The following is a 26,454-nucleotide window of genomic DNA, read 5'->3' as shown; positions in this document are numbered from 1 at the left end:
AGACTGTGAACCGAAGGGGTGCTGGTTTGATTCCCAGTCAGGGCACAGGCCTGGGTTGTGGGCCTGGTCCCCAGTAGGGGGCACTTAAGAGGCAACCACACATTGATGTTTCTCTCCCTCTCTGTTTCCCTCTCTTCCCTTCTCTAAAAATAAATAAATAAAATCTAAAAAAAGTATAAATGCTTTAAAAATCATGAAAGCCACTAAAAGGACAAACTTTAAAAAGGGATAGTGATAAAATCTAAAAACATGATAATAAAAATAAAACCAATGTAAGGTCATCAGGTCAGATCTTTGCAATGCTCATGGCATGGAATTTTCTCACACTAAAGTCTCAAGTTACAAAGAATTATACTCTTAAGCCTCATTTTAAAGTTATTTATTTATTTGTACTGAAATTGCATTTATTCCCCATAAACAGAATTAGGAGACAGGTTCCTAGAATATCGCTAAAAGTCAAAGGGAACTAAAATCCTGCATACTTGTAGGATTTTAAATAACAGAAGAAAACTATGTTATGAACTCAAATTTTTATTTTCATGCAAGCAACATTCACTGAATATCTTCTGTGTGTCCACTCCATGTGTTTAAGTGAATAAATATCGGGCACTGTTAGCATTCAGTACACCCAAATTAATAAAATATAGTCCCTACACTTCTTGCAAGAAAATGACAGTCTGAAAACAGTGGAGGACATTAATAACCATTCGCTCTAGCGAAACAAGGGTGTTAGAATAAGACACAACAGCAAGTGGTAGCACTGCACGTTCCAGGCCTAGGAATGTCGAGAAAGGTTTCAAAGCATAAGGAGAAATTAATTGGAACAATGAAATGTCCTTCTGGTGCACCAACACTTCTCCAGCTTCTAGAATACTGGTACATAATAGATGGTCAAGAAATAATTGCTAAATGAAAGAATGCAAAAGGCAAGGAGGGAACTATGCAAAATTAGTAAGGGATGGACTAGTATAGGCCAATATTAATAATAAACCAGCACATATCAAATGCTTTACTCTGTGCCAAGTATTTTGCCAATATTATCATAGTCCCTCTTCATAATAATTCTTTCAAGTAGTTAGGCTACCCTACTTTACAAAGAAAGTGAGGCTCATATATTTAAGTGTAATTGACCCAGTTGGTGAGGCCTTAATTTGCACCTGAGTCTGTGCTGTTAATCACTCTATTACCCCATTTCTTCAGGAGGTTCCAGTCAGGAAGGCTAGGAGGAAATGATGCTGGAGGTATAGCAATGGGAACTAGTGCTAAAAAGATGGGCAGGAGCCAGTTCAGGAAAGAACTTGGGTTTTCTCCTGGAGAAAAGGGGAGACTCTAAGAAGTTTCAAGCAGCAGAGCAACATGATCAGTTTGCATTTCAGGAGGATCACTCTGGCTTTGGGACTGGATTTGGACAAGAGTGAAAGCAAAGAGGTGAGCTAGGAAGCTATAGTACAGTAATCCAACCTAGGGATGAGGATTTCCTAAGCTGGAGCAACAATACCAGGGATGAGAATAGAATTCGGGAGATAGAATCTGCAAGACAGTCTGAATGTGTCTAATAAGAAAGGAAAACCTGGAAACAGCCTAAGTGCCCATCTGTAAATGAGTGGATCAAAACACTGTGGTACATTTACACAATGGAATACTATGCAGCAGAGAGAAAGAATTCCTACTCTTCACAACAGCATGGATGGAACTGGAGAGCATTATGCTAAGTGAAATAAGCCAGGCAGTGAAAGACAAGTGCCATAGGATCTCACCTATAAGAGGAACAAGTCAACAAAACAAATGATAAAAATAGAACCAGAGACTTGGAAATAAAGAACAAATTGACAGTGACCAGAGGGATGGGGGAAGAGGGATAATGGGGGAAAGAAGGGGAAGGGGCAAGTCAAGAAACATGAATAAAGGACTCATTGGCATGGAATATGGGGGGTTGACTGTGGGAGTGGGGAGGACGGGGCAGGGAAGAGCAACGGGGAAAAAGATGGAACAACTGTAACTAAACAACAATAAAAAATGGTTAAAAAAAAAGAAAGGAAAACCTAGGAAATCAATCTCCAGATTTCTGGCTTGAGTAACTGGGTGAATGGTACAAACCTCACTGACATGGGGAACACAAGTGGAGCACGTTTTCATAAGGGGGACAAGATACTGATTCCCATTCTTGGACCTGTTAGGTTGAAAGGGTAAGCAGAACATCCAGATGATGTGCCTCAGCAAACATGTACAAAGAAGAAGGGAAAGAAGGTCAGACTTGGAATGCAGAGTTGGAAGTAAGCCTCGAAACAGAAGATTAAAGCACAATAAAGCAAAATATGTCAGAAATGTTTAAAATACAATAATATTTCAGCCCTGGCCGGTGTGGCCCGGTAGGTTGAGCATCAGCCTAAGAAGCCAAAGGTCACCAGTTCAATTCCCAGTCAGAGCAAATGCCTGGGTTGCGGGCCAGATCCCTAGTTGGGGGCATGTGAGTGGCATACAATCAAGGTTTCTCTCACTCTCTTTCTCTCTTATTTCAAGCATGTTGAAATATTAGTAATTAAAACTATAATATAAACATTATTAAGATATTGTGGGGCAGAGTAATGGGAATTCTGTACTTTCTGCTCAATTTGCTGTGAACCCAAACCTGCTCTAAAACAAATAAAGTCTAATAACTTTCACTGAGTTGTAAGAACTAAACTCTCAGGGAAATGACATGTACAGGTGGAAATTTTAAAAATTCAATTGGAAATAGGGATAAAACAAAAAAACAGTTAAGTGGCAATGAGAACTAGAGGGAAAGAGAACTGGGTGTCATACAAATAGGTAAAAGAGCACAAAATTAAATCACTAAATGAAACAAAGATAATAAATAGATACAAATTGGGATGGCTGTCCAACTCTTAAGTCCTCCGGGTGGCCATGTCTGTACTACCCTCTCCCTTCATGAGAAACATCTTCCGTTCTGTTATACGCCAAATGTCTATGCCTCCCCCAAATTTATATGTTGTAACAACCCTGAATGTAATCATATTTGGAAGTGGGGCCGTTTGGAGGTGATTAGGGCATGGGGTTGCAACCCTCATGAATGGGATTAGCAATTTTATAAGATGGACCCCCAAAAGATCCCTCACCCCTTCTGCCATGTGAGGGCACAGAGAAAGATGACCTTCTAGGAACCAGGAACTGGGCCCTCACCAGACATCAAATCTGCCAGGGCCTTGGTATTGTCCTTCCAGCCTCTAGAACTATGAGAAATAAATACCTGTTTATGAGCCACCCAATCTATGCTATTCTGTTATAGCACCCCAAATGAAACAAAAGAAGCCTTTTACAATTTTCATTGGTTCTTAATAAAAACTGTTGTCTTCCTACATGACGTTGCCCTTCCAGCACACAATGATCAGTGGCATGAAGATTTGATGTAAGTAGGAGCAAAGTCCTGCCCTAGGATTTTACAAACTGGTGCTAAGAAAAGGAGACTTTGCTGGCACAGTTCCAGAGCTACTGGGAATCATGACCCCTGCTGCTGGAGAAAACTTATTTCAACTTTTCTAGAGAACAGAGACAGAGTTCCAATGATAATGTACGTTCTCTCCTATTATGTACATAATGTATATTATGTTTTATGCTAAGTATGGTACACACCGCCCATGGTTATTGTAAGAATTAAAAGAAAAAGTAAATATAAAGGTAGTTTGTAAACTCTGAAATAATTAATAATATAATTTACTTTGGATTCTTAGACCTAAGACCAAGCAAGTTTAGGTAGAAAACTACTGGAATATGGACACAGTCTTGCTTAAGGAGAGACTCTGACAGGGATTTGTGAGAACTCTGGACCTATTTTTAGATTGAAAACACTGATTCTATTTCTATCTCATTCACTTTAGGAACTAAGTCATTCCTTCTCCTTCACATAGGTAAATTACTGTATTATTATACTTACTTGCTTTGAGCCTTTTGTTTCTCACCTTTCAATGGAACTGAAAGCACCCTACTTTTGCCAACACTTAAAGCAAAATTACTATAATTCTTTCGTTGACTCTAGGTTGATGTGGTCTCATTGTCTCTTTCTCTCTGACTTTCCTTAATGTCATAGTCTCTGGTATGGAGTAGGAAATCTCTGGATGCAAGACCCTGGGGATGACCAACTTAAAGTCTGCAATACTCACCCTCCTCCAAAATTGGGGTGGAAGATACAATGGGAACAGAGAAGGCCATGTGGCAACTCTTTGCCTGAGACAAGGCCCAGGTCTCCACCCTGTCATTCCTAGGAGAACAAAGCTGTCCCAGCAGCCAGGTCTAGGAACAGCTGATCACACAGCAGGGAACAAAATATAAAGAGAGAAGCAGAATCACTGTCCACAGAATCCACGGGGAAGAGTTTCAGCAGGGCTTGGAAGTGTTCGGCTGCTCCAAAGCCAGGGGTTTAGTGTTGGCTGTTTATTAAATCAGTTATTGTCACCATTCGATAAAGTAGTTTATCCAAAACATTGATGGCTGTTTAGAATGCTTCTGAGGATAATTCTACATTCTAATCAGATCATTTTTAAGTAAAACTTTCTGATTATTTTATTATACAGCCTCCTTCCTTAATTCTTTGAAAATATTTAGTGACTTGCTTATCCCCAAAAGCCCACAAAAATTTGCATTTTTAAAGAAAATGCACTATCAAGGATGAAAACTTCATTTGTTGCCTGTATAATAACACTTACAATATTTTGATTGCAGAATAATTTCAAGATCTTTATTCAGCTACCATGCAAATTTTCCATTTGGATGAATAAATAACTTGTACACAATAGCTGTAAAACTACTAAATAATTGGGTGGCACTGAAACAATTCATTTGATTTGTCAGATATTTTTACAAAACTAAATTAAACTGTTCAGACCAGGTATATTGTTTCTATCCCTCATGCCCATTAAATCCCATGGATGTAGCAAATACACTTGATTTTTCATTCCCAGGCCCATTCACTGATCCCAAACTGAAACAGGTGCTTGCCATATTGTCTAATTATAGCAAATCCAAAAGCTCACATGAATGACTACTTTTATGTCATAGCTTCTCCCTCTCTAGCAAAAAAAAAGACATATAAATATATATTTGTATATATTTGGCGCCTCTCAAAGACTTAAGGTAGGAAAAGGAGATTGGCTATATTGCCATGGGTGGGAGTGTTGCTTTTTATTAAATTCCTATTGCAAACATTACGCTAATCCTGAGCATTATTATGACATTGTGCCAAGTACTTTACAGGCATTAGGTTCTTGTTTTATCCTCATTTCACAGCTGGAGAAAACTGAGTGTAGTAGGCAGAATAATGATTTCCCGAAGAGGTCCACATCCTAATCCCTATAACTTGTGAAAATGTAACATTACTAAAGAGACTTTGTGAATGTGATTCAATTAAGGATCTTGAGATAGGGAGATGTCCATGGGTTATCAGGACAGGAATAATGTAATCACAAGGGTCCTTAGTAGACAAAGAGGGAAGCGAGAGGACCAGAGTAAGTGAAGAGAGGTGATGACGGAAGCAGAGGTCAGAGTGACATGGCGCCATGAGCCAAGGGATGTGGGCGCCTCTAGAAGCTGGAAAGTCAAAGAAACTGATTCTCCTCTAGAGCCTCCACGAGGAACAAAGCCCTGCTGACACCTTTGTTTTAGCCCAGTAAGACTCATTTTGGTATTCTCACTTTCAGAACATTAACAGAATACATATTCATATATTAAGAGTACACACAGTTTGCGGTAATTTGTTACAGCGGCAATAAAAAACTAATACACTGCCCTGGCTGGTATAGCTCAGTGGATTGAGTGCCAGCCTGTGAACCAAAGGGTCACTGGTTCGATTCCCAGTCAGGGCACATGCCTGGGTTTCCAGCAGGGTGTGTGCAAGAGGCAACCACACATTGATGTCTCTGTCCCTTTCTTTCCCCTCCCTTCCCCTCTGTCTACAAATAAATAAGTAAAATCTTTAAAAAAAGAAAACTAATACACTGAAGTTTTGTGAGGTTATTTTTCAAGAACTTATAGCTTGCTCATAAGTGGCAGAATTAAAGACCAGATTCATCTGAGTACAGAGCGAAACACTTAAACAAGCTTTAATTGAAAAAATAAAAGAATATATATATACTCGTGTGTATGTGTGTGTGTGTGTGCGTTCATTTTAGCTTTCCTTCCTCCGGAGAAACACCTAGTGGACAGTAAAACAATCAACAGGAGGAATTTGTGGCAACATAACAAAGATGGTACAAGGATCAGGTTTAAGGTCAAGAATCTAAACATGAAACCTAAAGCAAAGGTAACAAACTTGAATGCCTACCATGTGTTAGGGGAATAATGTAAATGCATGAAGTAGGCAGGGTTTAATTAAAACTCAGCCTGACTGAGGTGGAAAATAGCAATTCACACTCTTCCTAGATGATGAGAAGAAATAGGAAATGTGGTGAACTGGAAAGCATTGAGGGAGAGGCACTCACTACTCAGTTCCAGCTAACTGTCATGTGGAAAGGTGGGCCCAGCTTTGCCAAGTCTTTTGATATCTCCAAAGCAGCCAGAAATCCGCATTTCTCTGTGAAACTTCAAGATTTTTTAAAAAGATTTTATTTATTTATTTTTAGAGAGAGGGGAAAGGAGAGAGAAAGAGAGGGAGAGAGACATCAATGTGTGGTTACCTTTTACACACCCCTGACTGGGGACCTGGCCCGCCACCCAGGCATGTGCCCTGACTGGGAATCAAACCAGTGACCCTTTGGTTCGCAGGCCGGCACTCAATCCACTGAGCCACACCAGCCAGGGCGAAACTTTAAGATTTTTTAAAATGGGAAACAAATTGAAAGTTTGGTAAACACTTTAACAAACAAAATAATGTATGGTCTAAACAAAACACATCTATGGACTACTAGTTTGCAAACTCTGAATTAAAGCTTCATATATATGAACATGGGCCCATATCAATAATGTGTACAGTTTTCTGTCTGCGATTGCTTGCAATGAGAATCTAGAGAGGACAGAGAACTCTTGAGAAATTTTAACCTGCAAGCCCATTTAGATCTAAAATGTGCCTGTAGATAGGTATATAGAGACAGTGCTTTTCCTCTATATAGATATTTACATAAGTAAACATTCAAGACAACCCATTTTAAAGCTAGTATTCAAATGAGCAATCAAATAGCACATCACGTATCATAAGTAGTATCATCTGCATGCACGTATCTCACGGCAAATATATCACAAGACCATTGAGCTTTCCCATTTTTGTTTGGAGAAACTACATTTGTAAATTCTTGGGCATGCTGCTTTAAGGCTCTGTAATCTGTATGGTTATATAAACATGAAAAGGCACAGTTTCTATTTTCTCCAATATCAAACCCTAGAATTTAAAACTATAAATCATTTTTAGGAACTTATCGAAAAAGCAAAGAGATGTGGGCAAGGGTCACACTTGCTTTATTTTGTCATTTTTTTCCCCTTAAAAAAGCATGAGAGAGAAAACTGTTGCTTTTAGCTTACTGCAGGCATTGTGCTTTTGTTTGTTTGTTTGTTTGTTTGGAGTTCCAACATGTGACTGCTGAAAGGTACTCGAGTAAAAGCCAAATATGTTGCTTATCTTCATAGGGCTGAGTCATTTATCCAATCACTGTGCATGGCCCCACCCCAGCCCGCTGCAGCAGTTCTTACTGGTTCTTCAGGTTCATGGGCACAAAATGAGCTTTCTCTCACCTTTTCCTCCTAGAGAAGTGACTTACTCCCTTCTCACACGTCCCCTCAGGTCACCCAGTTATGTGGACTTACAAAAGTAAGGACAGCAATAACACTACGAAAAGGCATAAACTTGATACACCATTTCACTATCAAAGTCTAGAAATTCACCTCATTTCATTTCTTTTGTGCAGTACCTAACAGAGGCAACTCATACTTTATGCACACTTTTCATTCATTCTAGTTATTTCTTTAAAATTGTCTAAAATGGCTTATCTAATAAAAAGTGTGGTTACTTTAGTATAAAAGTCATTTATAGCCCCAGCTGGTATGGCTCAGTGGATTGAGCACTGGCCTGAGAACCAAAGGCTCACCAGTTCAATTCCCAGTCAGGGCACATGCCTGAGTTGTGGGCCAGGTCCCCAGTAGGGGACGCTTGAGAGCAACCACACATTGATGTTACTCTCCCTCTCTGTCTGTCTCCCTTCCTCTCTCTCTGAAAATAAACAAATAAAATATTTAATAAACCCATTTATATTTTTATTGCTTTTATGTTTTTAAATATTTAGGATAAAGAAATGCAGTAACAGAGGGAACCCTTGACTGAAAGCCTATTACATATGTGCCAGGCTTGTTACATATATTACTCTATTTACTCTTTGTAACATTGCAGTAAAGTAGGTATGATGGCCTTTTTACAGATGAGCAAACTGAAGCAGAGTGGTGAAATAACTTGCCCAAGGTTACAGACAGGGAACAGTGGTACCCAGGCCTACCTGAATCCTAAGGGTGAGCTTTTTCCACAGCACATAATACTTTTCAGGACAGGTACTTAACAGTGCATGGACTGAATGCACACTCAGACTTGCTGCCTAGCATTTAGGAATGACTTGACATGAACATCTACAAAATGGGACAAACATTAACAGCCAAACACATTGTTGGAAATGATTTGACATCATGGAGCCCATTGAACAGAAACTATTATAATCTAATATTATAATAGAATATAATGTTGAGTTGTTGGATGTGATTAGCCTTGATAAGGTCCAAACTAGCTGTTTAGAACAGGCTGGGGAAAATCTCATAACTTCAAGCTACAGAACAGCGTTTCCAAGGCCGTGACTGACTGACTTCTGCACTCTTCCATACCCCATCCCACCCTAAAGAGTACAGAAAGTATGAGTTACTCTACAAATCACCAAACAACTTGCCAAGTGACCTCAGGGGCAGCACAGTTCCAAGAAATACTCCTTCCTTGTGGGTTGCCCTTCTTGTCACATATCTGTTCTCATCTCATCCCTCTCACTCAGCCACAGTTACTGCAACTTGAACCTAGTAACCAATATAATCCTCTGTTTGGACTTTAAATCCACTGCAGCATCCTGTCAGGTACCACCTATCACAGTCTCCAGAATCAGGCCAACTGCAGAGATTCTCCAAAGTTAAAGCACTGTGGCATCAGCTGAGTTTCACAGTTTTCACACTGGTGAAGCTCTATCCATGTAAGCAGAACAAATCTGTCTTACACTATAGTTCTGGGCTTTAAGACTTAATCTAATCAATGTCAAGGTATCTGTTCCTAAGGGCCTCTTAAAGTAATTCATTTAAGAGAATAATGGATGCAAGAATCAAAGAAAGGTAAGAGAAACATATGCCTTTGCATAAGGTCTAAACGAATGTCGCCTCCTTTATGAGGACTTCCCCACCAGGTAGAAGTTCTTTCATTTTAGTTATTTATGAACATGTCCTACCTTCTCTACTTGACTGAAAACTCTTTCAGCTCAATAGCCATTCCATATTTACCTTGGTAATGTATATTGTGTGTAGCACAGTACTAGATGTCTCTCTTCAATGAGTACTTGTGTGCTGTATTTATTTGTGTGTATATTAATGCATGTGTATATATACATGAAACTAAGTTTGCCACTGAGAAAAGCATCTATATATAAAGGAATTATGAGCTTTCTGAAAGCTTAAGTCAGTTACTTTTGATAACAAAAGAACTAATGTCATTTGTACCCAATACTGCAAAGCACCTACACAGGTGCTACACGTATACCCAAAATTGTCTATTAAAAGTCTGAAGCTATTATTCCTATTATACAAAATCATTTGTAGATCTGAAGATACAGTGTTGTCAAAATAAAAAGATTCGTAACCTAAATTGTAATGTTAAAATAGCATTCTGTGCTAAGAGCTTTTTTAGAACATAACTCATTTACTCACTCATTACAGTCACTGGCTTTCAACCACAATAACATTCTTATTCATTTATCTCCCTTATCTTACTTTTGATTCCAAATGTTATTTTGTATGTCTGATCTTTATTTTTGAGTGTGTTGTATCAATATTTTTGATGAGCAAGTATTATATTTTAAATCATAACATAAATAATATTACCTTAAGTTTTGAAAGAAAAAGTGGCATTTAAATTCCTGCTGCTAACTAGTTGTTAAATTAGCTACTATTATTTCATATTCCTCCCCCCCCAGAAAAAATATAGAAATTTGCTGGAAATTTAGTATACAAATAAGCTAATAAAGGAACAATTGTAGGTCAAAAAATGTTGGAAACATATTTGCAAGGAAAGATTTCTAGCCTATAATGAAAAGTGAGTCACTCTTTTTTCCTTTAAAAATAGTTGTCAATATGCTAGAGTTCTGTATCTTTAAAGTTTTAATTTGGAGAAGAATTAAAATCAGAAACACTTCAATTCATTAGACTTTAAAATGTTTTCACTAGTACAGTAACATCCAGGGAGGGCTTCCTTTTTAAATACTGATGAAGTTGTCTCCAGGCCTTATCATGATATCATACTGTACTTGACCACAGTGAAAGAAAGAATGAATCCTCCTGTTAGATGTTATTTTAACCAGTAATTTAAAGCTACTCTGCCAAGTGACTCAAAATTGTCCATATAGTCTTAAGTGACTATCGGCACTTCCTTATAAAAAACCTGATTACATTTAAATTTTGAAATTACATTCTACGTTTCCCTACGGCATCACCACAGTAATCACATCAATGCAATCCATGCAAATACAAGTCTCCATTCTCTCCATCTGTCCTTAAAAGCCCCATTCAGCAGTTTGTGCTATAGCACCCTGCTGCAGCATCCCTGCACTTGAACTTGGGAAGAGGCTTTCCAGGACTGCAGGCAGAGCCCTTACCGCATTCCTTCTGAACCTCATCTTGCTTCTCGGGGGAGTTGCTTCTGCCATCTCGCTTATACACAATAACACTCTTCTTTTCCAATTGTCAATGCAACATTGATGAAATATGAGCTGCTTCTGAGGTAGTATTGAAAAGCGGCAGCCAAAAATCTTTACCAAACAAAGCTACCGTAGCTGTAGCAGCTTCCATTACCACTGTGGCAGCACTGTAAGAAAACCACTATCCCTGATTAGTCAGCTGACAAATCCTTCCCTGCTGCTCATTGTAATTCAGAGTTGACACATTCCCCAATTACTTAGCCTGATTGAACCTCATGGATTAGCTTGTGCTGGACTGCTCAAGAAGATCAGGCATGTCCTAAGAGTGAAGAAAGGGAAAAAAAAAAAAAACCCCGACTCTCGACTCTCGTCCTAGGGGCTTGATGGGACTGGCTTTCTCCTCTGCGCAGTTTGATTTTTAAGGTGGAATGGTAAGAATCTTTGTGAAGGTAGTATTAACTGATACCTTCCTCCTTGTCCTACCCTGGTCTATAACTTAAAATTCAATTCTATTTTTTTAATTGAATTCTATTCTGTGTTTCAGCCTGGTGAAAGTTGACAGTTTGTGAAATTTTTTCCTGATGCTAATCTAGAAAGAATAAAACATGCAAATTTTCTAAGATGGATAGGATTCTCTCCCAAATTAATATTCCAGAACGTATAACTAAAATAATCTTGTCTCCTATCACAAATTATGAAGTATAATCTAACTGCATAGTTTATCTTAGAACCTACAAATTAAGGTCGTCAAGATGAACTATAAAACTATTTCATAGATACTCATTTAAAATAATATACCAAAGACACTTACACCTATCTATGCAATGGCAATTTTCACCACAAATCCTCTCTGAATGCCAACTGTTGCTCTTGAAGTTAGCTTGTATTCAGTATTGACCTTTATTGCAAACAGTGCCAAATGGTTGAGATATAATTAATGTGCTCTTGAGTTTAGGTATGCAAACTATCACAAGCAGAAACATTTAAAATGTTAAAAAGAAACACTTATGCAGCAAAGCTATCATTTAGAATGGAAGGGCAGAAAGTGCTTCCCAGATAAGGTCAAGTTAAAGGAGTTCACCACCACCAAGCCCTTATTATATGAAATGTTAAAGGGACTTATCTAAGAAAAAGAAGATCACAACTATGAACAGTAAAATGAGAACAAACTCACAACTATCAACAACTGAACCTAAAAAAATGAAAACAAAAACTAAGCAAACAACTAGAACAGGAACAGAATCACAGAAATGGAGATCACATGGAGGGCTATCAGTGGGGAGGGGGAGTGGGGAGAATGGGGGGAAAAGGTACAGGGAATAAGAAGCATAAATGGTAGGCACAAAACAGACAGGGGGAGGGTAAGAATAGTGTGGGAAATGGAGAAGCCAAAGAACTTATATGTATGACCCATGGACGTGAACTAAGGGGGGAATGCAGGACAGTGGGGGGTGCAGGGTGGAGGGGGATAAAAGGGAAAAAATGGGACAACTGTTATAGCATAATTAATAAAATATGCTTAAAAAAAGAAACACTTAACCTATAACCAGTTACATGTTGCCATCACCTGTACCCCACTCCTTCCCAGTGCCATTAATTTGACAGTTATGAGAACAAAGGGACCCTGAGTGCCCAGTTCTTTGCTGAACCATGGTTCATTCTTCCTCAGTAACAAAGCATTCCTAGGAAAATAGAAAGGGGAGAATTACCTCCCAAAGATCAAGTCAGTATTCCTCTGTTGACCCCAAATCAATGGGATCACAACTGAATCTTGTATTTCTGTTTTAGGAAAAAGACGACCTCTATTCCAAGCAACCTATTTGATTAGTAAAAGAATAAATCTTGAGCCCTGGCTGGTGTGGCTCAGTGGACTGAATGTTGGCCTGTGAACCACAGGGTCGCTGGGTCGATTCCCAGTCAGGGCACATGCTTGGGTTGTGGTCCAGGTCCCCAGTAGGGGGCACGAGAGAGGCAACCACACATTGATATTTCTCTCCCTCTCTTTCTCCCTCCCTTCCCCTCTCTATAAAAATAAATAAATAAAATCTTTTTAAAAAATTTAAAAAACACTAAAACTTGACAAAAAAAACTGATGCCGTGTGTCAAATGGTCACTCAATAAAAATTAATTTAATCAAGCAGGTAGTTATGGCCAAAAGCAACAAGTTAGGCTGAGTAATTTAAAAGTTTCATTGTAACAAGTGTTATATTTGGTATAAAATAATTGATCACTGTCACAAACTGAAGTCTGCTCAACATGCTTAAGGACTGACCCTAATAAGCCAGTGGAAGGTAAATAGCTGTTACTTCATTTAGCACTATTGATAAGGCCCAACACTATATGGAGGGCAGATTTACTCTCCAAAGAAATTTTACCTTTTTCTAAAGAACACCGAATTTATTTGCCTATGCACAATTAATTTGGAGAATCATAGAAAGCAGCAGGTGGAAAGGGCACCAACTGAAATTCATGAAAATTCAATTCTTGCTCTGGCTCTTTTTATTAGCTATTTGATCTCACATAACCTTTCTGAAGTGTCTATGTCAACGCAATGCTCTCATCTGTAAGCTTATAATAATGACACTGCTGGAGTACTTTAATCAGGAAATAAAGAGAATCAATATTACTTAATAAATGTGACTGCTTTTATAAAGGCAAAAAGATATTATACAAACTCAAGGCTTTGTTATTTTATTTTAGTAACTTGTGTCAATCTGGTGTTAACTTGTCTCTCCATTGCTTAATTAAACACCTCTGTTAACTAAACAAACAAAACAAAAATAATTTGCTGACTTGCCTAAGATGAGTAGTAATTCATACTGGGTATGAAAAGAATAATGATCTCATTCATTTTACCATGTGATTTCCAGTATACAGTTGACCCTTAAACAATGCAGGATTAGGGTCCCAACCACCCATATAGTCGAAAATCTGCATATACCATTTGACTCCCCAAAACTTAACTACTAATAGCATGATGTAGACCAGAAGTCTTACTGATGATATAAACAGTAAATTAGCACATATCTTGCATATTTTATATATCATATACTATATTCTTGTAATAAAACAAGCTAGAGAGAATAAAATGTTAAGAGAATCATGAGGAGAAAGTACATTTATAGTATTTATTGAAAAAAAATCTGGGCCTGGTTAGTGTGGCTCAGTGGATTGAGTGCGGGCCTGTGACCAAATCTGGGGTCGCTGGTTCGATTCCCAGTCAGGGCACATGCTTGGGTTGCAGACCAAATTCCCTAGGTGGCGCTTAAGAGGCAACTACATATTGATGTTTCTCTCCTTCTCTTTCTCCTTCCCTTCCCCTCTCTGAAAAATAAATAAATAAAATCTTTTAAAAATGAAAAAAATCTGTGTGTAATTGGACCCGCATAGTTTAAAGCTGTGTTGTTCAAGCATCAACTGTATTTTTCACACTTGTTAGCAACTTAGTATAGTGGAAAAAACCCAGGCTCAGAAGTCCAACAGCCTAGATTTTTGTCTCGCTGTCACATATAAATCAACTTTCTCTGTTGGGCGTGGCCTCCTGTGTCAGGAGGCAAAGTAAAAATTTCAGATTGTTGATGATGTTGGACTCTCAACGAAAAATGTATATTGATTCCCAAGCACTCTCTGATCTGATAGAGGAGGTTGACAACATGTGCTTCCGCAAACAGCTCCACTCTTGCCGGCTCAAAAGGAGACTATGGGTTCCTCATCTCCCTCCTGTTCTACAAAAGAGAAGTGTCAGACAATGCCACTACATCCAGGTGAGCCTAATAATGTAAGAGATCGTCTTCCCTGTGGACAGCACTGCATCTGTCATAACATTTTTTTTAGGATAACAGTTTTCTCTATCCGGGTCTTGGGAAGCCAGGGACTAGATTCCAATAGGGGAGATATGTCAATTTGCAGGTGACTCACTTCCTTACTCCTATCCCAGGTGGGGGGCATGAAGTCTGGAAAGATACACTTGTTAAAAAGTGCTTATTTCTGGATTGTTAGATTATTGACTACTGTCTTAAACTTCCTTCTTTATACTTTTTTCATATTACAGTGAGTATACAACACAGCTCTTTGCATTTCTTAAAAGTTCCCATAAAAACTTGCCTAGCTCTGAAAGACATAGGGAACCATGAATCTCTTCTCACTCATAACTTGAACCATTACCTACTCATCTTTTCACATTAGGTTTATTTTGGGTGGAGTTGTTTAGCTCAATCTCCTGTGCCAACTCTTCTTATTTTCCCACCTTATCATCCCATCTATTTTATTGTCTCCGTCAGTAATTTTTTGTCTCCATCACTATCAAATTAATTTATACCCCCACAAACAGAAAGTATAATGTAAAACAAAAGTAAGAAGCTACTTAAAAATGCATTGGTACTTACTGAGATTTTCTGGAGAGAGATTTTGACAGAAGACCATGTATCTAATCGTCGATCAAGAATAATGGTAAACCGGGAGTCAGATCCATTTTGCCTGCGAGATAAGAGAAAAGAATATGTATTTCTTAGTAGTAATCCAAATTTGCTAGGTATATGCTTACTTTTGATTATTTCATTTACATCTGATGTCTTGATGGAAAACAGATTTGGATTTAGAAGCTATCACAAAGTGCTACCCTGGAAAACCAAATTTGTTCCATATTCCACTACTCACTATTTAAAATTTTTTTCAGGAGCCCTGGCCAAGTAACTCAGTTGGTTAGAACATCAACCCAATACACCCAGGTTGTGGGTTCAATCCCCAGTCAGGGTACATACAAGAATCAACCAAGGAATAGATAAATGGCACAAGAAATCAATGCCTCTGCCCCCCTTCCTCTCTTTCTCTCTCAATCTAAAATCAATAAAAAAGTTTTAAAATTTTCTTTTCAGCATGACTGTCAATTTTTTAAAGGGTCAAATGATTAATGTAATGCAGACAGGTCACTAAAATGGATTTGGAATACTGTAGACTTGGTTACGGGTAAATCTTATAGGCAGCTGTCTTTAATGACATCAGATTTAACCTGCCATGGCAATTCACCATAAATCAATGATCATTTATTCATTTGGAAAAATACTATTAAAAATGTTTTTATATCTAGTCTACCCTTTTAGGGAAGGCAGTTTAGTGGATAATAGAACTATTTTTTGGTTGTCAAATGATCTTTCATTGAAATATTTTCCTTTGTGGTTCTTAACTGGCCAGGCATCCCACTGCGCATGTCATCTATGGTGTCATGAGGGTGGTGGCCACCAACACTGTAGCCCACAGACCGGGCCTGTCCAGCATCTCTCTAATGGTTCCAGAGGGTTCTCTAGCTAAAGCACAGTGCTGCACATATTAGACAATGTTAACAATATCATCAAAAGTGATATTTCCACTGTGCTTAATGTTTTGTTTTTGTTTTTGCTTTTGTTTTTGCTTCTTTCTGTCTCGTGGTAGATCTGTGAGGGCTTTGATGACCAGGGCAGAGGCAGAAGGCGCAGCCTCCATCTGGGCCTGTCTGCTCTGAATGGTCAGTTTCACTGTGATCCTCAGACCCTTCCAATCACAGGTGGCTTTGGCAATGTCATCACCAACCTTTTTGGGGGACAGGCCCAGGGACCCAATCTTGGGGGCAGGGCAAACATGCAACTGACTTCCCCACCAGTGCACCTCAGGAATATAACTTTGATCTAATTGGGGTTGAACTTCGGTGGCATGGTGGAGGCAGCTGGTTTTAGATGAACCCAGATTCAAGACAACTGAAGAAAGCCGAACCTAAGCCCCCTCTAAGCTAACAGCTGAAAGCTAGAACTTCTATTTTCCCTAAAAAGACCATTTTCAATCTTCAAGGAGTGCCCTTACAATTTCATCATCCTAGATTTGTGCCCCCTTAGTCTTCAGGATCAGTAACTAGAAAATGTTTCTTTTAAAAACTTTGTCTCCGACCTAAATAAAATCTTTAAGGAAGCTTTTGAAATATTCCCTCTTAAACTGTCCAAGTCTCAAATGTTCTCCAATATCAAGAAGTTCCTCCTAATATATTCCAGTATCACTTTTGAGTCTATTTAACACTCAGTCTTATTTTATCCTTGGAAGAAATGAAGAATAGCTACCTTAACTCTTGGCTAGTAAGATTTGCTTTTACACAAATTAAAGGCTTTATGTATGATCATCATTTTCAACTTCTGTTTTTTATAGGGATAAATACTTCTAGACCCCCAATTTTGTATTCATAAATCCTCAATATAATTTTTACAACAATTAAGGTAACTGACAACTTCCCCTTCTGTTTCTCATGTGCCCTGAAGGTGAATCTTATGATCATTTACAATAATAACAACAGTCACACTAAAAAGCCATTTTCCTGTTATTACATTCATATGGGTATCCAATATAAAACAAATTGAAAAAGTGTTAGAAAATGCCATACCTTGCAACAGATGTCAAATAACTCAGTACTTTTTCTATCACTTCTACTGATATACATTTGAAATTACAATTTTCTGGAAATGTAATGATCCAAGCATTGTCCTTTCCCCGACCACCTAAAATGATATTTAAAAATAAAGCAAATTAATAATTGTGTGACAACAATACAATAAAGATAATTTTTACATTTGAGAGGAGCAGTTAGGAGACAGTTTTTGGCCAATGTAACTTTTATAAGGATGATATCTCCGCATAAACCAAAATGAGACCATGCTCCTAAGTTTAAAAAGTGACAGAGTGGTTTCTAAATGGACAGAGAGAGAGAGAGACAGACAGACAGACAGACAGAGACAGAGAGAGCGCTAGCACAAAATGAGTGAATATAGTTAGAATAAAATGTCATGGAATGTGTAGTCAAAAATATAGTTGATATCTCAAATTGGACAATGGAAATAATAACTGTTTCTATACCAATGCAATGAGCCTAAATTCAAAACAGGTAATTGGAGGTTTGACAGCAAGTGGAAACTTTGATGTAATTGACCACTCAGAGTCACGGTGAGCATCAAAGAATACAGGATACAACTGTAGGAAATAAGTGATGTTCTAATGGTTTTATGGAAGACACAATATAAGCAGTAATAGCAACAATGGTATAGAAATCCTACCAGTACAAAGAAAGACTGACCATAAATCCTCCGTGGGTTAAAATTGAATGTGCATCCCACTCCATAACCCCCTCTGCAGCCTGGAGCATGAGGAACAGTGAGAATGAAAGCCACGTAAGTGCAGGGATGAGCCTTACTTACACATGTTTAAACTTCCACTCTACACCCAGCCTAACACATGGGCACAGAATAGTTGTGCCCATGTGTTTAATTTAATTTAATTTCCTCTTAAATTATTTTAAGAGGAAAACTGTAGGGTGGCCTTAGAATTTAGCTCACAAAAATAGAAATTTCTAAAGAAGTTTAATTGTAATTCTTATTTAGCTGAATTTAAGGGAACAGAGATATAAGGATACAAAAAAATTCAATGTGCAATAAAAATATGACAATGGCAAAGGAGATAGAGTGCAATGACAAATACTCAATCCAAAAGAAAGCAGAAATGGGGGAAACCCCCCACCAAAAAAAATTAATGGGACAAATAGTAAGATAGTAGATTTAAACCCAGCCATATGAATAATCACATTAAATGTACATGATCTTGACAACCCAATAAAAAGTGATTATCAAATTGGATAAAAAATTAAGACACAGCTACAGGCAGTACTGCCTACAAGAAATACACTTTAAATGTAAAGGCACAAGTGCATTAAAATCAAATGGATAGAAAAAGATATGCCATGCTAAAATTACTCAAAGGAAGCTAATTTTCAACAAAGTAGATTTCAGAGTTGAGAATATTACTAGGTATTAAGAAGATCACTTGATAATCAAGCAGCAATAAATACATCAAGAGAACATAATCTCAAATGCTTATGTACCTGATTACACAGCCTCAAAATACATGAAACAAAAACTAATAGAGCTCCAAGGAGAAATAGACAAAACTACAATTTTAGTTAGAAATTTCACCCCCTCTCTCTTAATAATTGATATGACAGGAAATTTACAAGGACCCAGTACACTTGAATGACAATCTCAACCAACATGACCTGACATTTACAGAACAATCCACCCAACAAAAGCAGAATACACAGTCTTCTCCAGTGCACTTGAAAAAATATCAAATTCATCTAACCAAGGCAAACTCGAGTGAGAGTCCTCATTCCCAAATTACCTTTTGAATCAAATTAGTCCAAAGTATTAAATCAAATAATGATAAATCTTCACTATATAATTGACTTAAAGAGAAGGATCTTTAAGGAAGATATAATCATAGAGAATTATGGCATCCCAACAAGAGTCTTAAAGAAACTCAAAGGAGAAACTGTACAACTCTAAACCAAGAGATTTAGTGCATCATTAAACAAAGAGTCTCTACAGATAAGATACAGTGTAGAACTAGTAATATAAATAACATATAATTACAATGTAATATATATCTTACATACAATATAACATAGACCTGCCAAGTAACCTGGTAAGCACTTGAGTTAAAGACAGAACCTCGGGGGAGGGAGGTGGATTCGGCTGGGGTGGGGTGGAGGGATGGGGAGAAAACGCAGACAACTGTAATTGAATAACAATAAAAATTTTTAAAAAACAAGACAGAACCAACTAGCACTTAAGCAAACTATACCTACCAAAGGAAAGAATGCAAGGTTCTTATAAGAGTAAGTTATCATCGACTAATCTATAAACTGTACACCTACAAGTGCTATACTAGGTAGTGAATTTGTAAGAAAAGAACAAAAGAGATATTTAAATTCTAAATTGGAGATTGTAATTATTTTCCCCATTGGGAACCCTTTCTTTAAAAGAAAACATATGCAGAAACATTTTTGAAAACATCTACAAAAAGCAGATAAGGAAGGAATTGTTGAGAGGGGTCTGGTGGGAAAATAAGCCCTGAGAGTGATTATTGTATGTGGATCACAGTTTGAAAAACACTGATGAGCTTCAGTAAAATACCCCAAACTCAACCGTGACAGTATGTCACACATTTATACCACTTATAAAATAAAACATAAAACCACATTAAGTCACCACTAATTCACAATTACCACTAATTATAATCATTAAAGCAGAAGCTAGATTAAAGTGCCCAATTAAGATCATCTATAAAGTAAATGCTTGTTTAGTAAGCTGAGCATGTAGGTATCATTTTAGGAGGAATAATTAAACTACTGAATACCTAAAGAGGCATTCATTTCCATGCAAACAATGCATATACTTACAAAGTTTTATCTGTTTAACATAATATATAATGTTTAATAGTATAGCTCAAAAACAGAACCACAGGCATGGAAACATGGAACAGACTGACGGCAACCAGAGGGGAGGGGAAGGGGGATAACGGTGGAAAGAAGGGGAATGATCTAGTTAAAAGAGCATGTATAAATAACCCACAGACATGGACAACAGTGTGGGAGTTGGGGGTGGAATGGGCGGAGAAGACAAAGGGGAAAAATTGGGACAGCTATAATAGAATAACAATAAAAAGAAATTTAAAAATAATAATAGTATAGTTCAAATTACCATATTTTCAGACTATAAGATGCACTAGACCATAAGATGCACCGGACCATAAGACGCACCTAGGTTTTAGAGGAGGAAAGTGGGGGGGGGGAACCTGCCCCACCACCACAGCCCCCCACCCCAGTGAGCCAGGTAAGCTACATTTGGACTATAAAATGCACCCCCATTTCCTCCCAAATTGGGGGTGTGTCTTATAGTCCGAAAAATACGGTACTCTAATGCCTGCAAGCAATTATCTTATCTTTAAGCAAAATTTCCCTAGATATCTTACCAAGAAAAAATGAAACAGATGGTTTACCATAGGTTTATCTCTAAAACTATGTATCGCTTGAGCAGCATTATTCACAGTAGCCAAAGGCAGAAATAACCCAAGTATCCATCAACAGAAGAATGGACAAACAAAATGTAGTATATACATAATATGGAATAGTATTCAGCTTTAAAAAGGAAAAAAATCCTGACATATGCTACAACGTGGATGGACCGGAGGACATTAAGATAAGTCAAATAAGCCAGTCACAGAAAGAGAAATACCGTATGATTCCACTGACAGGAGGTACCTAGAGTAGCCAGATTCATAGAGACAGTCGAGTAGAACGAAGGTTGCAGGGGGCTGGGAAGGAACGGCATGGGACGTGATTCTTTAGCGAATACAGAGTTTCAATTTGCAAGATGAAGAGATCTGGAGATTGATGGTGACTATAGTTGTACAACAATGAGAATGTAATTAATGCCACTGAAGTGTACACTTCAAAATGAGGGAGGGGGTAGGGGGACTCTAAAAGATTAGTCAAATAACATATATGCATAGGAGGCCTGTCCAGAAAGTATCCAGCCCCACATAACACGAAAAACAGAGACATTTATTGAAGAAGATTCAAGAAACATTGTACATAGGACAATGACACCTCAGTCCCCTTCAAAGTAGGCACTTGGGGACCTCACACAGTTCTCCCAATCTCCATCAGCTGCCCCATCATATTTTCCTGAATCTTATTGATGGTCTGAAATCTCTTCCCTTTCAAAGGTGATTTTAGTTTTGGGAAAAGCCAGAAGTCACAGGGCACCAAATCTCGACTGAACAGGGGGGCTGAGTCACCTGGATGATTTGATATTTTGCAAAAAAACCTCTGCACAAGACATGATGCATGAGCAGGCATGTTGTTGTGATAAAGCTGCCAATCACCACTTGCCCATAGCTGTGGCCTTCTGAATCATCCAATAGTTTGCATAAAGGAACATTCAAGCTTCATGTAAAATCTGATGCAGATTCACTGCTTTACTCGTTTAGTCATTTTGAAAGCAATGGCCACACAGTGCACATGCTCACTCAACAGCATCTACCACCCCCACTGACTAGTATAGTGAAGTCATCATTGTTCATGCATGAGCATTCCAGTCCACTCTCCTTGGCTGCCAGGTTACATCAATGTCATACAAACTATTCTTGTTATTCTAACAATGGCTGGGTTTTTTCCAGACAGGCCTCAAATATGCATAGCCCATGGACATGGACAACAATGTGGTGAAAGCCAGGGTTGGGGGAGGATGGTCGGGGGCTGGATGGAGGGAAGCAAAGGAGGAGAAATGGGGGAAATCTGTAATAGCATCAACAATAAAAACTGGTGAAGAAGATAAATTCTTTGTCATGTGTATTTCATCAAATTTTTTAAAATATATATTTTATTGATTATGCTATTAGTTGTCCCAATATTTTCCTTTTTGTTCCCCTCCACCCAGTACCCCTATTCCTTCCAGCAATCCCCCCTCAGTTCATGTCCATGGGTCATGCATATAAGTTCTTTGGCTTCTCAATTTCCCATACTGTTCTTAACCTCCCCCTGTCTATTTTGTACCTACTATTTATGCTTCTTATTCCCTGTACCTTTTCCCTTATTCTCCCCCTTCCTCTTCCCAGCAGAAAACCCTCCAAATGATCTCCATATCTATGATTCCATTCCTGTTCTGCTTGTTTGCTTAGTTTGCTATGTGTATTCAGTTATTAATAGTTGTGAATTTATTGTCCTTTAAATGTTCATTGTTTTGATCATCTTCTTCATGTATAATTCCCTTTAGCATTTCATATAATAATAGCTTGGTGATGATGAACTCCTTTAGCTCTACCTTGTCTACACAGCACTTTATCTGCCCTTCCATTCTAAATGATAGCTTTGCTGGATAGAGTAATCTGGTTTTTAGGTCCTTGCTTTTCATCACCTTGAATACTCCTTGCCTGTCCCTTCTACCTTGCAAAGTTTCTTTTGAGAAATCACTAGACAGTCTTATGGGAATGCCTTAGTAGGTAATTGTCTGCTTTTCTCCTGCTGCTTTTAAGATTCGTTCTTTATCTTTAACATTTAGCATTTTATTTTTTTAATTACTTTATGGTTGTTTAATTACAGTTGTCAGCATTTTCTCCCCAACCCTCCCCGCCCAGCCCAGCCAAACCCACTTCCCTCCCTTGTTTCCACTCTCCCCCTTGGTTTTGTCCATGTATCCTTTATAGTAGTTCCTGTAAACCCTTCTTCCCACTATCCCCTCCCCCCACCTCTATGGCTATTGTTAGATTTTTCTTAACTTCAATGTCTCTGGCTATATTTTGTTTGCTTTTTTCGTCTGTTGATTATGTTCCAGTTAAAGGTGAGATCACATGGTATTCATCCCTCACCACCTGGCTTATTTCACTTAGCATAATGCTCTCCAGTTCCATCCATGCTGTTGCAAAGGGTATAAGCTCCTTCTTTCTCTCTGCTGCATAGAATTCCATTGTGTAAATGTACCACAGTTTTTTCATCCACTCATTTCCTGATGGACACTTAACGTTGCTTCCACTACTGGGCTATGGTAAATTGTGCTGCTATGAACATTGGGGTGTATAGGGTCTTTTGGATTGGTGTTTCAGGGCTCTTAGGGTATAATCCCAGCAGCAGAATTGCTGGGTCAAAAGGCAGTTCCATTTTTAGTTTTCTGAGGAAAGTCCATACTGTTTTCCACAGTGGCTGCACCAGTCTGCATTCCCACCAACAATGTACTAGGGTTCCCATTTCTCCGCATCCTCATCAACATTTGTTTGTTGATTTGTTTATGTTGGCCATTCTGAATGGTGTGAGATGGTATCTCATTGTGGTTTCAATTTGCATCTCTCTCATGGCTAGTGATGCTGAGCATCTTTTCATATGTCTCTGGGCCCTCTGTATGTCTTCCTTGGAGAAGTGTCTGTTCAAGTCCTTTGCCCATTTTTTAACTGGGCTGTTTGTCTTCCTGGAGTGGAGTCGTGTGAGTTCTTTATATATTTTGGAGATCAGGCCCTTGTCTGAGGTATCATTGGCAAATATGTTTTCCCAAAGACTTGCTTCACTTTTAATTTTAATGCGGTTTCCTTTAGCCATGCAGAAGATTTTACTTTGATGAGGTCCCATTTGTTTATTCTTTCCTTTATGTCCCTTGCTCTAGGGAATATATTGGTGAAAATATTGCTTTGTGGAATGTCTGAGATTTTCCTGCCAATGTTTTCCTCTAGGACTTTTATGGTGTTACGACTTATATTTAAGTCTTTTATCCACCTTGAATTTATTTTTGTGTATGGGTAAGTTGGTGATCGACTTTCTTTTTTTTGCATGTAGCTGCCCAGATCTCCCAACACCATCTGTTGAAGAGGCTATTTTTGCTCCATTTTATGCTCCTGCCTCCTTTGTCAAATATTAATTGACTGTAGAGACTTGAGCTTATTTCTGGGCTTTCTGTTCTGTTCCATTGGTCTATGTGCCTGTTTTTATGCCAGTACCAGGCTGTTTTGATGACAGTGGCCTTGTAATACAGTTTGATATCAGGTATTGTGATCCCTCCTGCTTTGTTCTTCTTTCTCAAAATTGCTGCAGCTATTCGGGGTCATTTATGGTTCCATATGAATTTCTGAAATGTTTGTTCTATATCTGTGAAATATGTCATGGGTACTCTAATAGGGATTGCATTGAACCTATAAATTGCTTTGGGTAGTATGGCCATTTTGATGATGTTAATTCTTCCAATCCATGAGCATGGTACATGCTTCCATTTGTTTGTGTCTTCCTTAATTTCTTTCTTCAGTGTTGTGTAGTTTTCTGAGTACAGGTCTTTTACCTCCTTGGTTAGGTTTATTCCTAGGTACTTTATTTTTCTTGTTGCTATATCAAATGGGATTTTTTCCCGATTTCTGTTTCTAATGTTTTATTGTTGGTGTACCAGAATTCCTTTGATTTCTGAGTATTGACTTTGTATCCAGCTATTCTGCCAAATTCATTTATGAGGTCAAGTAGTTTTTTGGTGGAGTCTTATAGGATTTTCCATGTACACTATCATGTCATCTGCAAACAATGAAGGTTTTGTTTCCTCCTTTCCAATTTGGATGCCTTTTATTTCTTTTTCTTGTCTGATTGCTGTGGCTAGGACTTCCAATACTATGTTGAATAAGAGTGGTGAGAGTGGGCATCCTTGTCTTCTTGTTCCTGATCTTAGTGGGAAAGCTCTAAGTTTTTGTCCATTGAGTATGATGTTGGCTGTAGGTCTCTCATATATAGCCTTTATTATGTTGAGGAATGCTCCCTCTATTCCCACTTTGCTGAGTGTTTTTATCAGAAATGGGTGCTGTATCTTATCAAATGTTTTTTCCGCATCTATTGATATGATCATGTGGTTTTTGTCTTTGCTTTTGGTTATGTGGTGTATTATGTTTATTGATTTGCGAATATTGTACCATCCTTGCATCCCTGGGATGAATCCCACTTGGTCACAGTGTATGATCTTTTTAACATATTGCTGGATGCAGTTTGCCAATATTTTGTTGAGGATTTTAGCATCTATGTTCATCAGTGATATTGGCCTGAAGTTTTCTTTCTTTGTTATGTCTTTATCTGGTTTTGGGATTAGGATGATGTTGGCTTCATAAAACGAGTTTGGGAGACTTCCATCTTCTTGAATTTTTTGAAATAATCTGTGGAGGAGGGGGGTTAGCTCTCCCTTAAATGCTCTGTAGAACTCTCCTGTGAAACCATCTGGTTCAGGGCTTTTGTGTTTTGGAAGCTTTTCGATCACTGTTTCAATTTCATCAGGTGTTATTGGTGTGTTCAGGCTTTCTGCTTCTTCTTCATTGAGTTTTGGAAGGTTATATTTTTCTAGAAATTTGTCCATTTCATCTAGGTTTTCACATTTCTTGGCATACGGTTCTTCGTAGCAGTTTCTTACAATCCTTTGTATTTCTGTGGTATCACTTGTAGTCTCTCCTCTTTCATTTCTGATTGTGTTTATTCGGGTCCTCTCTCTTTTTTTCTTGATGAGCTTGCTTAAGGGCTTGTCGATTTTGTTTATCTTTTCAAAGAACCAGCTCCTGGATTCCTTGATCCTTACAATTGTCCTTTTAGACTCTATGTCATTTAATTCTGCTCTGATCTTGGTTATTTCCTTCCTTCTACTTGCTCTGGGTTGTCTTTGTTGTTGTTCCTCGAGTTCTTGTTGGTGTAGGGTTAGGTTGTTTATTTGAAATGTTTCTATTCTTTTTAGGTAGGCCTGTATTGCTATGAACTTCCCTCTCAGGACTGCATTTGCTGTGTCCCATAGGTTTTGGATTGTTGTGAGTTCATTTTCGTTTGTTTCCAGAAACTTTTTGATTTCTTCCCTAATCTCATTCTTGACCCATTCATTGTTTAATAGCATGCTATTCAATCTCCATGTTTTTTAGTGTTTGGGGGTTTTTCTCCTTGAGGTTTGTTTCTAGTTTCAGTTCCTTTTGGTCGGAGAAAATGCTTGATATGATTTCAATTTTCTTGAACTTATTGAGGCTTGTTTTGTGTCCCATCATGTGGTCTATCTTTGAAAATGTTCCATGTGCATTTGAAAAGAATGTATTTTGCTTCTTTGGACTGAAAGGCTCTAAGTATATCAGTTAAGTCCATTTCATCTAGGACATTGTTCAATGCCACAATATCTTTGTTGATATTTTGTTTGGAAGATCTATCCATTTTTGACAG

The 26,454-nt window shown here is 38.1% G+C and overlaps 1 protein-coding gene and 1 pseudogene across 1 annotated transcript in view; both read right to left on the bottom strand.

Moving 5' to 3' along the window:
• Positions 1 to 10,889, bottom strand: part of MCF2 (MCF.2 cell line derived transforming sequence) — a 71,343-nt gene extending 60,454 nt beyond the window's left edge. Inside the window, exon 1 of the mRNA XM_053917264.1 lies at positions 10,866 to 10,889. Coding sequence (XP_053773239.1) covers positions 10,866 to 10,886 — 21 coding nt within the window. The 5' untranslated portion in view covers positions 10,887 to 10,889. The remainder of the gene's footprint in view (positions 1 to 10,865) is intronic.
• A 5,143-nt stretch (positions 10,890 to 16,032) lies between these two features.
• On the bottom strand, positions 16,033 to 16,639 carry LOC112299984 (large ribosomal subunit protein uL11-like; annotated as a pseudogene).
• Positions 16,640 to 26,454: the final 9,815 nt, after the last annotated feature.

Source organism: Desmodus rotundus, chromosome X (assembly GCF_022682495.2).
Source record: "Desmodus rotundus isolate HL8 chromosome X, HLdesRot8A.1, whole genome shotgun sequence".
Lineage (NCBI taxonomy): Eukaryota > Metazoa > Chordata > Mammalia > Chiroptera > Phyllostomidae > Desmodus > Desmodus rotundus.
The sequence above is the reverse complement of the archived record's forward strand: the minus strand, read 5'-3'. Positions and strand labels throughout refer to the sequence as shown.